At 49.8% G+C, this 14,919-nt stretch overlaps 1 protein-coding gene across 1 annotated transcript in view; it reads right to left on the minus strand.

Moving 5' to 3' along the window:
• LOC126544807 (uncharacterized) overlaps positions 1–14,919 on the minus strand; it is a 237,380-nt gene that overhangs the window by 11,006 nt on the left and 211,455 nt on the right. The window contains exon 3 of the mRNA XM_050192297.2: positions 1,536–1,928. Coding sequence (XP_050048254.1) covers positions 1,536–1,928 — 393 coding nt within the window. The remainder of the gene's footprint in view (positions 1–1,535; positions 1,929–14,919) is intronic.

Raw genomic sequence — 14,919 nt, forward strand, 5'->3', positions numbered from 1 at the left:
TAAATAAATAAATAAATAAATAAATAAATAATCCATCCATCCATCTTTCGACAACAAGGAATAACAGAAGTGGTGACTTATCGACATGGGACTGCGATTGGAGTACCACCGCGAATTCGCCGCACCATTTCTGCGTGATGAGAGAGACTCTGCCAACGTCTGGCCAGCACTTGGAAAATGTTTCATTAAAATGGTGAAAATGCATTAAAAAGCAAAGGAAACTGAACTTCAACATTTTGGTGCACGAATTGGTCGAAACGCAGGCATTCATCTCTTCTCTCGCGCAACATCGCGGCGTCATACGCGCGTCACCGACGCAGCGTTTGGCGCGAAGAAAGAAAAGCTTTGTATAGTGTTTGTTATTCTGGGCAAGTTGGTGAAGCATTTGGAAATGGTTCAAGCCTAGAACACAGGACAAGAGAATGACGAAGGGACAGGCGCTACTGACAATCGTGAATGCTTGTTCACAGTTGCCTGAACTTTATACATTAATATCTGCATTTCATGTCGCTGAATTCGGAGAATCATAGGCGCATACGCGCTGTGAGTCGCTGCGGCAAACAAATTTTACGTATGCATTCAGAGTTGTTAGTACCGCCCATGCCGGCCGTATTGCCTTCCTTGCGGTACCCTGTACTGCGCTTCAACGACCCCCTCTCCCTAAAAAAAGAAGCAAATCTCGGTCTTTGCTTTCACCATTATTAAGGACTCGTTCCGTCACACTGCACACGTGACAATGGATGCACATCAGCGCTGACCCCTGCCTGTACACCCCTCCCTTTGGTCAGTTTGTGCAACTGCTGGCTTTAGACAACATGGCGAGCGATAAGTGCTCAACTAAGGCACCACTTGTCTGACACAACTATACTCCTCATCAACTCCACGCAGTGCCGCGAAAGCTATGGGCGGCGTCAGAGGTCTAGAAAAGACAACCAGAACAAGCGCTCTTCCAGCGGTGTCCGCTTCTGGTCACCGTCGGTGCGGAAGGATTAGCAGCATACAATGGGCGAGCCTTCCTTCCTCCTCTGGAACAGTCAGCGCGCTCGCGTTACTCTAATTTGCCGACACGAGCCCAAGCCTTCGCTGCGCACGGCACGAAAATGGTAGGAGACACGAGCACAGTGAACAACCCCGTCTGTGAATGGGTCGCTCAAGAAGTAAAACGCGTTGTGGGGCTAGTTGGTGCATAGCTTTCAATAGATGAAGCGCCAACAATGACGGCACACTAGGAAGGAACAAAGACAGGACAAGGCGCTACTTGCAACTGTTTATTGAAGTCAAAGGTGGCTGATTATATAGCTATGGGGAGATGGGGACGACAAAAGAGGAACACTGATTATGTGAATGCGCACGTGCGAGAACACTGAAGATATATATGAAGGGAATCGCCATCTTTGACTTCAATAAACGGTTGCAAGCAGCGCCTTGTCCTGTCTTTGTTCCTTCCTAGTGTGCAGTCACTGTCGGCGCTTCATCTATTGAAACTCGCTCAACAACAGCAAACGAACAGAGGTGGGGGGAAAAGGGGGGCTCACGTGGTTCCAACTTGACCTTCGGGTACACCATGTGGCGCTCGTGTCGGGCAGCCGCCAACACGATGGTGGGCTGCTTGAGCAGGCTCTGTTGCTGCTGCTGCTGCTGATGGTGGTGGTGAAGGTGAGTGGCGGCTGCGGCCGTAGCCGCGGCCGAGGCGACGCACGCCAGCGAGGCCGGTAACGAGCTGGCCACCAGGGGCGCCGAGGCGAGCGCCGAGGACAGCAGGCGAGACGACGTTTTGCGGGACGGCGGAGGAGGCGGGCTCGAAGGGGGCGCCGGCGGCGGGCTCATGGGCTCCTGCTTGACCACCACGCCGCCAGCGGCGGCGGCCAGGTCCGACTGGCCGGTGACTGTGGACACGGGAACCGCCGGGAAGCACTCGGAGTCCATGTCTGCGTGCAGGGAACAGAGAGGGAGTGAGGCAAATGAAAGAGTGGCGTAGAGTGATTGCGAGGAAGAGGGTGATGCGGAACGAGATAGAGTGAGTGAAAGAGGCTGGGGTAGAATGACAGAGAGTGATAGAACGAGAGAAGGAGTTGAGTTAGAGTGATGGAACGAGAGAAAAAGTTGAGGTAGAGCGATAGAAAGAGGTTGACATAGAATGACGGAAAGAGGTGGAGGCAGAGTGACAACGTGAGTGAAAGAGGCTGAGGCACAATGACAGAGAGTTATAAAACGAGAGAAGGAGTTGAGTTAGAGTGATAGAAAGGGAGGAAACGTGGAGGTAAAGCGATAGAAAGAGGTGGACGCAGAGTGACGGAAAGAGATTGAGGTGGAGTGATAAAGCGAGTGAAAGAAGTGACGTAGAATGCGAAACATAGGTTGAGGCTGAGTGAGAGAGAGTTCAGAGGACAAGCTGAGATGCTGGCTAGAGAGAGGTTGAGACAGAGTTAGAGGGCAATGTAGGGTATAGTGACAGAGTGAGAGGTTGAGGTAGAGTGAGAGAGTATATAGAGCGCAAGCGGAGAGGCCGGCTTGAAGCATAAGCATTGATGCATATCGGGCTACACTCTCTGGCAAGTAGGTACAGTCTAGAAGAACTTGTTCTTGGCCTCGTCGTTTTTTCGCCTCAAACGATAGTAAGAGCCACGAAAGGGAAGGATTGGTCTGGCGGCGCAAGAGACCGCTCCGAACACTCGGTAGCACGCTGTGGCCTGAGACTGATATACGCACGCGCATGTGTTAGTGCACCTGCAAATAAAGTCTGAGAAAAACATTCAAGTTGTTTATGGTATGGATAAAATATTATTTGTCATGACAGAAGGCGCACTTGGAACAATAAGTCTTGCAGGTCCATATTGTACTGCTCGCCAGGCATCAACTGCGTCATCCTTGTGTAATGCTGTTCATACTGAACGTCAGCCGCTGTAATGGATGGGTCAGCCATATTGGGCAGGGGTATCCAGACACGGCGTGCCCGACTCTATTTCTTTGTTATATTATGAACTAGAACTAAAATGTAACTAGATAAAAACATTAAGGCACCGCAAATTGAAGGAGACAAAGGTATTTCTCAATACCATGGCCAGATAACGATAACTTGAGATTGGCAGTCACCCTCTAGAAGTTGCGCAATAGTGTTTTTGTGTTGGTAAATTAATCATAAGGGACCTTGATCGTGGGACGGAAATTCGCAGAATAAAAATGGGTTGGAGCGCAGACGGTAGGGATTACCAAGTTATGAACGGAAGCTTATCGCTATCCCTAAAAAGAGAAGTGTACTTGAAACCTGAAGGTTAAGAAGGAATGTGGAAAAGTTAAGCATCACACAACGAACGATCGAACGAAAAATGATAGGCGTAACGTCAAGAGAAAGGAAAACAGAGGTGTGGATCAGTGAGCAACCGGGGGTAGTCGATTTGTCGTTGACGTTAAGATGAAAAAATGGAGTTGTGCAGGTCATGTAACGCGGGGGCAGATAACCAGTGGCCTATTGGAGTTACATAATTAGGTGCCAAGAAAAGGGAACCGAAGTTGGGGATTTCGGAGAACTAGGTGGTGTGATGCAATTAGGAAATTAGAAGGCACAAGGCGGCGTTAGCTGGCGCACGACAGGAGAAATTGGCTGACGATGGATTCAGCAATCAATGCGCGATACGAGACGTCACGTGGGCTTGACTTCCGGCTTCGCATCTGCTACAGGTGTCTAAGCTGCTGTCAAACGTCGGGCGCCACGCTGCCCACGTGTACACTATATCGCCCCTCACAAGCTTTTTCTTTCTTTATTTATTTGCGCAAGACAATGGCGCGTGTGCCTATGAACGTGACGGCTAAACGACGGCGCACAATTGCGGATAAAACAGAGTAGCCACTTTGGAAAACACCAAAGCCATCTGTTGCGCTTTAATAAGCGACCTACGAAAACTGCTGCATGAAGCGAGGCGTGTCCGTCCTCGCATGCGGCAACGGCCAGCGGTTCCTTTCATTTCTTTGAGTTTCTTTATTTTTTATTGAAGGGGTGGAGGGATGCGGTGGTAGGGGGCGGGAGGAATGTTATGTTCACTGGTGCCGCCTGGCGGCAGAGTCCGGAAGCACGGGCGAGCGCATCGCCCCCGCCCGGAGCGCCTGTGTTTACATCCCGAATGCAGTGAACCCAACCAAGTGCGGCGGCGGCGGCGGCGGCTGAGAGGACGCAGATTCAGAATGGGTGAGTGGGGTAGAGGGCGCTGCGTGCCATACGCCCTCGCCCATCCCCTTCCTCAAGTTGCCTGCACTCTCACCAAGGTCGGTCTTCCCTCCGCGTCGAGGAAGAGACCGTGGCACGAAGGAGAAAAAGAAAAACGCCCGTAAAGATGCACGAACCGGAACGCAGAGCAAGCCAGGACCGAGACTTTGGAAGGAGGTTGGCACGCCGCAACGAGACGGTCGCACTGCGTGCCATGAGCGCTTTTGAGAGAGCGCGACAACTCTGGAAAAAGAAGCAAAACAAATGCCAGTAGGGGAGACTTCGGCCATCTTTGCGTGACGGCGTGGCTGACGCCCTCAAAACGTCACCCGCGTTGTGAGCGAAGACAAGAGGGGGTGTCCCCGTTTGCCCTGCTCTGTGACGTCATAAGTTGTTGAAGGGAGGTGAGAGACCGCTTCGTTAAGGCGCGGCGAGCGCCGTAGCGATGTTACCTCGCGTGAAACGACGTCGGCGACCGCAAGAAACCGGGCTGCTGTCGGAAGCTTCCGAGCCACCTCCCCCGCCCTAAAGACGTGTGTAAACACACTGCAAAACTTGAAACGACACCAAGACAACGTGGGACTCCGCAGCCCTTGATGACGTCATAGCTCGACGACCGTCCAGGTGCAAAAGGGCTATGACGTCATCCTGACGACGCCATAAGCCTTCTACACGTAGGCGGTGACGCGTTCCTCACTGCAGGAGCGAATGATGAAACCAGGAACTGCATCGCTGTCGCTGTTGACTGTGGGAGTCAGTATTCTTTGACTGGTGCACACTGACACGTATCCTTTGACAAGCGCCTGCGCGAGAAAGTCATGCGACTAGCACAGCTCTTCGATGCTTGACAGCGGGACTCGATGCAATAGTTGTTTGCCTTCTGAGGCTCACGGAGGAGGTTGACGGGTTACTCGAGTTCACAGCGAATGTTACTGCGCCCGTTGCTGTAGACAAGCCTTGCTGGATCATAGGAGCACGTGTTCCAGCAAAAGTGGTCGGGACAAAACAGTGCGACAACAGTACTTGAGAAATGTCAGGCCAATGTCGCTTACCAATCAGTACCAATCAGTAAGGACAGCAACACGAAAAAAAAAAAAAAAACGTCTGGCATCGCTCATTTTTGTATCAGACAATATTTTTGAGCGAACCTGTCATTGCGACTATGCGACAGTGTGCTAAAAATACACTGAGAACAGAAAGACGAGTAGACAATCCTTCTCGTATAACGTGCCTCGCCTTTGTGTCGTTCGTGCCTTTCTTAGTGCATTTAGATAATTCTAAAAACATATGCATACAAGTAATCTTAAATATATAGGATGACATAGTGATTCCTACTAAATTTACTTGGTGGAAATGTGGCGCTGTGATGGTTCAGCTAGCATGGGAATGATGGGTGGTACAGAGATTTGTTTAATCTTCATGTTTGGGGCTTGAGACATTCTTGCGGCATAATTATTGTACTTTATCTCTGTAAATTTTCATGCAAACATACTTTTTACAGACACAGCAAGGTGATAAGTTCACGCGCGATACTAATCATTGCATATTGTTTGATTTTATAAGGCAACTGCACGTTGTATGAAAATGATCAATTTGCACGGTCACAAAGCAATTGTTTGAAGCCATAAGGGCGAAGCTTATACAAATTCGTGCACTTCAACCGTCATTGTCACGCCAAGATACAGGTATGACGCGTCTCCGGCTCCGCAATCACTTCAGCCGTATGCAGTCTCCAAAAGTATCGCCTCAGAGACCCGTTGATCACAGGGAACGGTCGCTGCGCCGTGAATTTAAACACCACCTACGCTATGCACTGTTCATTTCCACCACCATGACATTTTGAGCCAATCACAGAGGCCGTAGCAACCCTAGCTGCACTTTCAATCAGGACTGACAAAATGGAGAGTTGGACTGTGTCCAGAATAGCATCCTCGGTTCGAACCGCCATACCCGAAGCACTCGTAGACACTAGCGCCAAATTCCCCTCTTGTATGGTTTTGCAAGCTCTTAGTACGGTCTTGGCCTCCGAGATTCGGCGGCATGCGCTGCCCCATTCGGAGGCCATGGTATAGGGCACACAGTTTTTTGACGTGGCACAGCCATGCAGTCGCACGTTCAAGGAGCCAGACTCGGAGCCACAGCGGATTGACAGTCACGAACGGGAGTTCACGGCTTCTCTGGCGGCTTGCATGCCACAGACGACACCGCCCCGCCCTCCCCCGTCCCCTCTCTGTCATACACACCCTACACGCTGTGGGCGCGTGCACGAAAGGACGATCCACAAACGCCCGTTCACTCCGGCAATGCGCGGAGTCCAGATCAACGTCCCCGCAGAGAGGCGCCCTCCAGATTTAAAATCTGCGGATTTTAAATGCTACGCTTTTGCTAACTGATTGCGGCGGAATCAATGTTTTTCGAGCCGGAAGCACGTGATAGACGTCAGGTTTTGCTAAACCACCTGTCACCCCATTGGGCAGTAAGTGGCACCACGCCAAACGCTCAAAACATAGCGGGGCCACACTGCGCAGGCGCAGAACGCCACAACAGCTTTGCGCATAGCATGCCTCCACTATAATCACCGTCTAGCGCCAAAAATGTTGTGCAGACGCTGCCCTCGAACCGCACTGGTAGAACACCGGCGGTCGCTTGACAGCTCAGTGCTGGCAACTTGACGAAAATTACGCTAAATCTAGGGAGCTTTTTGGGGGGGAGGGGGGCGGAGGGGGGAGTTCCAGTTACTTTTTCAGTCACCGTTTTTGCTAGCGATGCAATAGCCACAAACTTGCTCAAGTAAGTTTCCCAAATTCAATGGTGATTCAATGCCTCGTCAACATTTTATCACAAGGAGTAATTATATGTATTATGTGTTGCTAATTTTGAAGACATGCCGGAGAGATTATCAATGAGCCCATACGGATGCAACAACGTTGCTTTTCTAGATAAACCACAATTTTGTGATCTAAAAAAAAGCGTTTTTAGAAGATTAGAGGGCTAGTCTATCGTTATTTCTTTTTTAAATATAGCTTAAGTTACCTCTTGCCGTGGCGAATCAATGGCGGGAAAGTTGAAAAGGAGAAACAGCTGTTTTTTATTTTCAAATTTCCAACCATTGAGTCGCCACGGCCGGAGGTAATATAAGCTATATTTAAAGAAGAAATAACGATAGACGTCTAGCAACCATCAAAGCATAAAAAAGAACTTCCCGAGCAACTGACTATTACCATATCTTCCAGTAGAAATTGGGGAGGAGAATAAGGGGAGCGGGTGGCTCAATTTTTCGTTATGTGTTTCCTCAGTTGAGACCCATCTATGCGGAACTTTCATTCCAAGCAAGCTTAATTTGCTGCAGATGTGACCATCTTAAAGGCCGAGCCAGCAACACTAAATCAATAAAGGCTCGGTCGCTGCATGGAAGATTGTCTTTTCTGGAGCACGGATTGCTTCTGACGGTTCTCAATTGAAGCAAAGTAATAGTCAACGTGTTTGCCTTGAGCGGGAGAGTTCTGGTTAGCAAACATCTATGCTTAGACTTAGGCTTAGCGAATACTCCGAGCAATAGTAACGCTTCGTATAAAAGGCGTCGGGAGGCATTCGTAAACACGGACGATGAAAAAAAAAAAAAGAAACCGAGAAAGAGCATGGCGTCATGAAGATAGCCTCGGTACAATAACATCTTCTGATGCCGTACCTCTGTCTTCCTCCCTTCAGGGGGCGCACTGATTCTTGGGAGATAAGCCTGCCCGGGTTTGCCGGACATTACAAGGCTCCTTGTAGCACTTCGTAACACCCGCCACGCTCTCCAGAGCATGCAAGGCGGCTAGAGATTACCGCTTGCCTGTCACGTGGTGAGGGCCCTTCTTAGCACGACCCTTCTCTTTCGTTTATTGATGACAACGCTCTATAGCTGTCAGGTGACAGTCCCTCTTCGGGGTTATTTTCCCCCGTCTCCATGTTTGACGATCAGTACAGAATACACGAACGATTGCATCACGGCAACGCCACTGAATCGCTGAGCCTCTGGAGCACTCGATGGAAGCGCTGGGTCAAGCGCGCGGGTGAGACCCCACGCTCGCGGTGCGGCGACGTCTACAGCGTCATCGTCGTCGTAGACTCACGCGTGCGTAGGGCCACTTCCGCATTCCCGGAGAGCCGAGGCACGCCGCAACGCTTTGAGTCGCGAAGGGATCCCGCACCACTGCGGCGATACTTTCTTTCGCGCGTCTTCTTTGTCCTTTATTTTTCTTTCTTTGCGCACACTCAGCTCACGACCATTGAGTACTTGGAGGGGTGGGGGGGAGGCAGCACAGACCTCCTTCCTTCGGCGCACGCCCCAGCCAGCCGGCACCGAACCCTCACGATCAAACGCGGGCGATCGTCGCCCTTTCCTCTTGCAGAGTGCAGCCGAGAAACGTTGTGAGCTTCCGTTCCTTTGCTTGCGATGAGGAGTTGTACTTAGCGAATGGATGGATGAGTTCTGGCTTTCTTACGTGCCAAAGTCACGATTTTGTTAAGAGGCACGCTGGAATGGGCGACTCCAGATTAATTTTGACCACCATGGAATCGTTAACGTGCCCACATGCACGGGACACGTGCGTTTTTTTTTTGCATTTCGCCCCAATCGAAATGCGGCCGCCGCGACCGGCGTTTGGTACCGCGACGTCGTGCTTAGCAGCGCAACAACGTAGCCGCTAAGCCACCCCGGCGGGTCTACACTTGGTGGTTTCAGCTAGCTTGTGAAGGCGCTTCTGTCATATGCGCCTCCGAGATCTGTAGTCAAGTAAAAATTTTAATTGAGATTTGGCAAGTTGTACTCCCTGTTCGCAGCGGTTTTCGCGTCACCTTAGCTGAAGCCTCCGAGATGTGTTAGCTACAGATATACGAAGCCAATAGACAATTAATGGACAGTGGAAACCCACTATCTTGTTTAATTGGAATGCATAAGACAACTCGCCGCAAGCGGGAGCCCGAAACCCACATCTTCCGCATATATGACCGCTATGCTCTAGCGAATAGAGCTACGGCGACGGCCGCCTCGCCGTCCATTTACTCATGCATTTGTCTATATGCGCTATACAGACACTCCTTGAGCTATATCTAGCTCAAGGAGTGTTATCCTGCGCCACTCACGGTCATGGGGGGGACGGGCATGCAACACCGTTTTCTCACAGGCGTCACGTAGAATGTGCATAAAGCCGATACCTGGCCAATAAACCCTCGTATGCTGCCTCATGAATGGACGGAAAACTTTATTTGCGACAGCAAATAATATTAAGCGCATACGCACCGGTTCGGCGCCACATTGTCTGAAGCATGGTGTGTGTCATGTGCCTACAATCAAGTAAAAAAAGAAAGGTGGAGAAGGACAGAAAGCGCACATGTGCACAGAAATTTCGGAGGAAACAGCCGTCACTCACTGCGCGCATGACCTAATTTAGTTGAAGGAAGCGTTATATCAATCAATCAATCAATCAATCAATCAATCAATCAATCAATCAATCAATCAATCAATCAATCAATCAATCGATCAATCAATCAATCAATCAATCAATCAATCAATCAATCAATCACAAACCGCCACAACACGGAATGATGCGTTGGCGTTTGTATGCGCCGCTCTCTGTTTACACGTGTGCCAAAAAGTCAAGCACCTCTTCTCTACCACTGTGTGACAAAGTATGCGCGGACGCCTGTGCCGCTGAAGTCCACGTCACTAAGTACGGCAACAGTCCCGAAGGAACATCCACCTGACATGCGTGGAGGCGCTGGCTATACCGAGAATCACGGCCGCTGACGTCATATCCACGCGGGATTGAAGGAGAACGCAGTCCACTGTGCCATAATATAATACAGCAAAGTTGACTGCGTCGCCTGGATTCTAAGCCTACATGCTAGTTTTGCATAGATAACATAAAAGTCAACACAACACGTGATTCATTCCTAGGCAAGTATGCAAATTTTATATGCCAGAGCTAAAATAATGCTTTAGTACTGGCACAAAGTTTCAAAAGCTGTCCTTCTTGACGCATCGTGCGTCATTCCGCGTTTTCCGAACCGAGAAGAGCGATAGAGAACGTCGACCGCACACATTGCTTTCCGAGATTAGTTTCGTGACGAAAGGAGAGCCAATAATAACTGTGCAGGAAACGGCGTGTGGTCGCCATGGCTACGCTGGAGCTCCAGGAAGGATTTGGGCCTACAGCCAGGGGTACTATCTGCCAGCGAGCAGGCGCCCCGGGTAGGCGTCATCGAGGTCTCCCATCCACGCCAGTACTAACAAAACTAACGCTCCTCCCTCCTGCCGTGTAGCTGTCATCCGCTCTGGCCACTACACTCGCCGCTTTTCGTCCCACACGGCTTCAGCGCTGGGCACACAAACCGCCGCCGTGCCTTCCTCGGATTGCAAACACGGGAACGCGGTCTCACACGGCGGTGCCGCAAAGGAACTCTTTGCGGGATATGTGCGGTCAGTGACACTATACAGAGCGCACCGTTAGCTTAGCCGTGACTGTTCCGTAGCTGCTTAGGCTTACAAACGATGTCTAGAGAGCTCGATAAGACAAAGCCGTTCCCTCCTGATCCCTCCATCTTTCTTTCTTTCTTTCTTTCTTTCTTTCTTTCTTTCTTTCTTTCTTTCTTTCTTTCTTTCTCGTTATTTTTCCGATTTTGCAACAATTTTGACGTTGTAGGCTGATGTATACGCTAAGCGCCAATAGGAAAAGGAACGTTTAAAAAAATTTAATTTTGGGGTTTTACGTGGCAAAACCATGATCTGATTAGGAGGCACGCCGTAGTGGGGGACTCCGGAAATTTGGACCGCCTGGGGTTCTTTAACATGCACCTAAATCTAAGGGCACGGGTGTTTTCGCCTTCCGCCCCCATCGAAATGCGGCCGCCGTGGCCGGGACTCGATCCCGCGTCCTCGTGCTTAGCAGCCCAACACCACAGCCACTAAGCCAGCGCGGCGGGTCGAAACTAACGTTTACAGTTGTGCTTTAACAACGGTTTTTGCAAACTCGCAGGCCCCTGCAAAAATCATGCGAGACATGCGTTATCTAGTCAGGGAATCTATCGAAGTCAACGAAGAGTCAATAAAAACGCAATATTAATTTTATACTGACTTCTACGATGGAGAATCGCTGTTTAAACGACTACTAAAACTCTTTTTGTCTTAGCGATGATAACTAAAAGTGTACGAACCCCAAGGTTCTGATGGCACATCATGTGCGAGTGCTCCGGGGTTTGATTGACTTTGGTGGTGAATGGCTCGCCAGCGTGCCTTCAAATAGTGATTACTTCTTTATGGCTCGCAGTAAATGTGGCGCTAAAAATAGAAACCCGCACAGTCTCACCGATGTTCCAGCCGACAGGAAGTCCCTGCCCTTACAAAAGCCGTTATAAACATTACATTGTATTTCTACTGACTTACTGTTGATGTCAATTGACTTTACTTTAAGTTGCCATTGAATATAACGTGTTGCGAGAGCCGTGACATATCTGGCCTACGGACTGGCCAGCATGCTTTTGTATGACGAGGAGGAGAACTAATTTTGACCCCAAGTGCGACGATCTCAGTAAACTGTGCGGCAAAGGTGTACCCGTGCGCGACGCATTTTGAGCGTTTATGCTAATTTATTTGCCCAACCACACGCGATTCTCACGCGCGATAAGAACCACCAGCATGCGCAGAGTCATCACGCCCATGCAAGGTAGGCCTGCAAGCCTGTCTTACGATCGGTGGCCATTGACTACAACCTGCAGCAACATGCCCCTAGCGTTGAAACAAGTGCGAGAGATAGAAAACGAAATTACGCGGATCCAACCCGCAGGCTAGAATCTGCACGAAGCGGTTAATTAAGCGTTATAGAACTGTTCATACTGCTCACAGTTTTCAGCAGCACAGAGATTGCGCGCCTGCCCGGCCAGATTCCGAGACTGTCACCACGCCGACCGCGGCTTACGTTGCCTCCGGGATCGCAGCCTGCTTAACACTCGGCGAGAAATTTAGCCGAGTGGAAGTAGGCGTGGAGATATTCGCCTTAATAAATGAATTATGCGCTTGGAGGGGTATACTTGTTGGAATCAGGATATTTACGTGCCATTTGCCGTTTCACAGCGTAATTTCGTAGACAGCAGTGCCGGTCACGGGCACTTCTGTAGGGGTAGTACATACATGTGACTATATATTCGCCGATTCGTTACAGGTGTTTTGTCGTGCATGTGGGCTATTATTGAAGACAGCAGCAGCAGCAACGGTCACCAAAGTCCAGGAAGGTACGCAAACAAAGCTTCGCTTCAAGAACCCTGGCAATGGAATGATAAGCTGCTTACTTTTGAGGAACCACGTGCACGTTCCAGAATGCACTCTGAGAGAGGTCGGCCAGTCATCGCAACCCATTCGCAAGAACGACGGCCCCAAACCGACGCGGCCGCCAACGCTAAGCAGGGCACTGCTCACGTCGGCGTTGCTCCCTTAACGCAAAGAAGAAAAAAAGAAACTCGGCCAAACTGGGGACTGACTGGTACCGACAAACGTTTCTCGCCTGCACTGCCAACAGTCGCTCGGGTCAGATAATCGCCGACCTCGTCAGCATAGCCGTCACCAAAAAAACGTACCGCGAACGGATCGGGATGCAAAGAGCACGAAAAAAAAAAAAGGCTATATGCTCTAACGAAAGTCGGTAAACATTCGTTTGTCTTCTCTGTTGAGTTCGTGTTGACTTCATCACACTTTCTGCTAAGAAGCAAGCGAATTCCACGAACGAATTTCGCAAAAGAAAACGAATTCGCAAATCATAAACGCGTGCTTCCGCCGTAACCGAACAATCGGAAACGCATTCCAAAGAATCGACATGCACGTGCGCGTTAACGGGTGCAAGAGCGAGCCGTGAGATAGTTAAGGGACACCGCAAAAGAGGTCACCAAACCAGTGAACGAGCATGTAGGCGCGGGCGTTCCACTTAAACCCAGCAATGCTCTCGACCGATCATCGCACCAGAGTGTGCGCCCCGGCAGAACCACGGGTATAATTAAGGTAGTTTACAACGTTTCTTCAACGTCGACGACGAAGCTGTGCGAGCAGCACGTCAAGAAGGCAACGGAAATTCAATCGTGTGATCGCCTTGGCATGGCGAAGTAAACGCGGTCGCTGTGTGCACACGCATCACCTCTGCGTATTCCATTGCCTATATTCTTTCTCCCCCTTTCCCCTCTCTCCAGCGTAGGGTCGCAAACCATGGCGTAACCTCGTTAACCTCACGCGTTTCCTCCTTTTTGTCTCTGTCTTTCGATGCACGCAGTTCGCACGTTGACGGAGCCGACAGCTCTCGCTAAGCAGCAGTTAACCGATCAACGGATTCTCGTCAACCCGGCAGCTTAACCGACCAAAGGGTGGTTAAGGACTCGTAATCAGTGGCTTGTTTGCGTGTATGCCGAAATGCGCAGTTCGCATGGCTAACAGCTGCAGTTACGGCGCAGAATGCGTCAGGGTTGCCCTAAACGCCGTAGGTTACGGCGGCCAACGATGCACACGGTGGACATTTGAGAGGGAACGAAAAAAAAAAAAGAAACGAGGTGTTGGAAATCGCCGCAGAGAGCAAATAGCATCGGCAAATGACGGAAGATAAACACCACCTGCTGACTGCGGCTGATCGAGGTTGAACCGAAGAAAAAAAAGAAGAAAAAGCCTTTCAGCAGGGCCACTCTGACCGCGGGCCCACATTTCCAAGCTGTGCCCTTCGCACGTCAAACGTAACACGGCTCGCAGTAGAGGCAAAGAGAGGTGCCCTATACGCCGTGGAAAAGAAGAGAAGTGCTTATATTATGGTATCGACTAGTGCGATAGCGCGACATCCGAAAAAAAAAAAAGACGTCAGGGAGCTGACAAACTTGAAACTTGACTGGCACATTTGAAAATAGCCAATTTTCACCTGACATCACGGGCGCCACTTCTCATCGTGCTATAGGGCCCCAACATGGCGGCCCCGATGACGTCAGTGCGCCGCATTATCACGCGTATACATTGCTTTGCTTTTTTTTTTTTTTGACGGCGACCGCTTTTCACCAGATTATGCCTCATCGATTTGTCGCTCGGCGCTGTTCGGAGAGTGTAAATCAATTTGCACGCTTAAGGATGCTTCCCGTCTATAACTCCCACCCTTACGTCCTTCACTGGTGTAAGGATGCGAGTTAAGACCGATTTTCACCCTCAACGATTCTTAAGGGTGTATTAAGTATATTGTATTTAAAGAATAACCAATTGAAACTGAAAATGGTTTACAGTGCAGTAGTCGTGCTGTCACGTTTCTTCTTTACGCATCTTCTAGACGCGCTAGTCCCCCAAGATGGCGGCCACAATGGCGTCAAAGCAAGCCATCTATACTCCAAATAGAGTAGCCATGTTAGGTTCTGTAGTAGGTAGGCATGGGGAGGTACCATACAGCGAAATACTGGAACGAGAATGAAAAATGAGCTGACCAGAGAATGACATTCTTCTCTGTAGAAACTGTCCTCAACATCACGACGTTTAATATTTATTGGGAAAATCAGATTTGACAAGAACAGTTAAAACTACAAAATTGTGCGTCGGCACGTATTGATAACACGGGTAAAATCAGGGATATACCAGGAGAAAATGAAACTGCATGAGATGTTTTCAGTACAAATGAAGATGCGTATTTTTCCAGGCATGTAATCCTCCATGTAAGCCCCGCACGTAATTG

Source organism: Dermacentor andersoni, chromosome 10 (assembly GCF_023375885.2).
Source record: "Dermacentor andersoni chromosome 10, qqDerAnde1_hic_scaffold, whole genome shotgun sequence".
NCBI classification, from domain to species: domain Eukaryota; kingdom Metazoa; phylum Arthropoda; class Arachnida; order Ixodida; family Ixodidae; genus Dermacentor; species Dermacentor andersoni.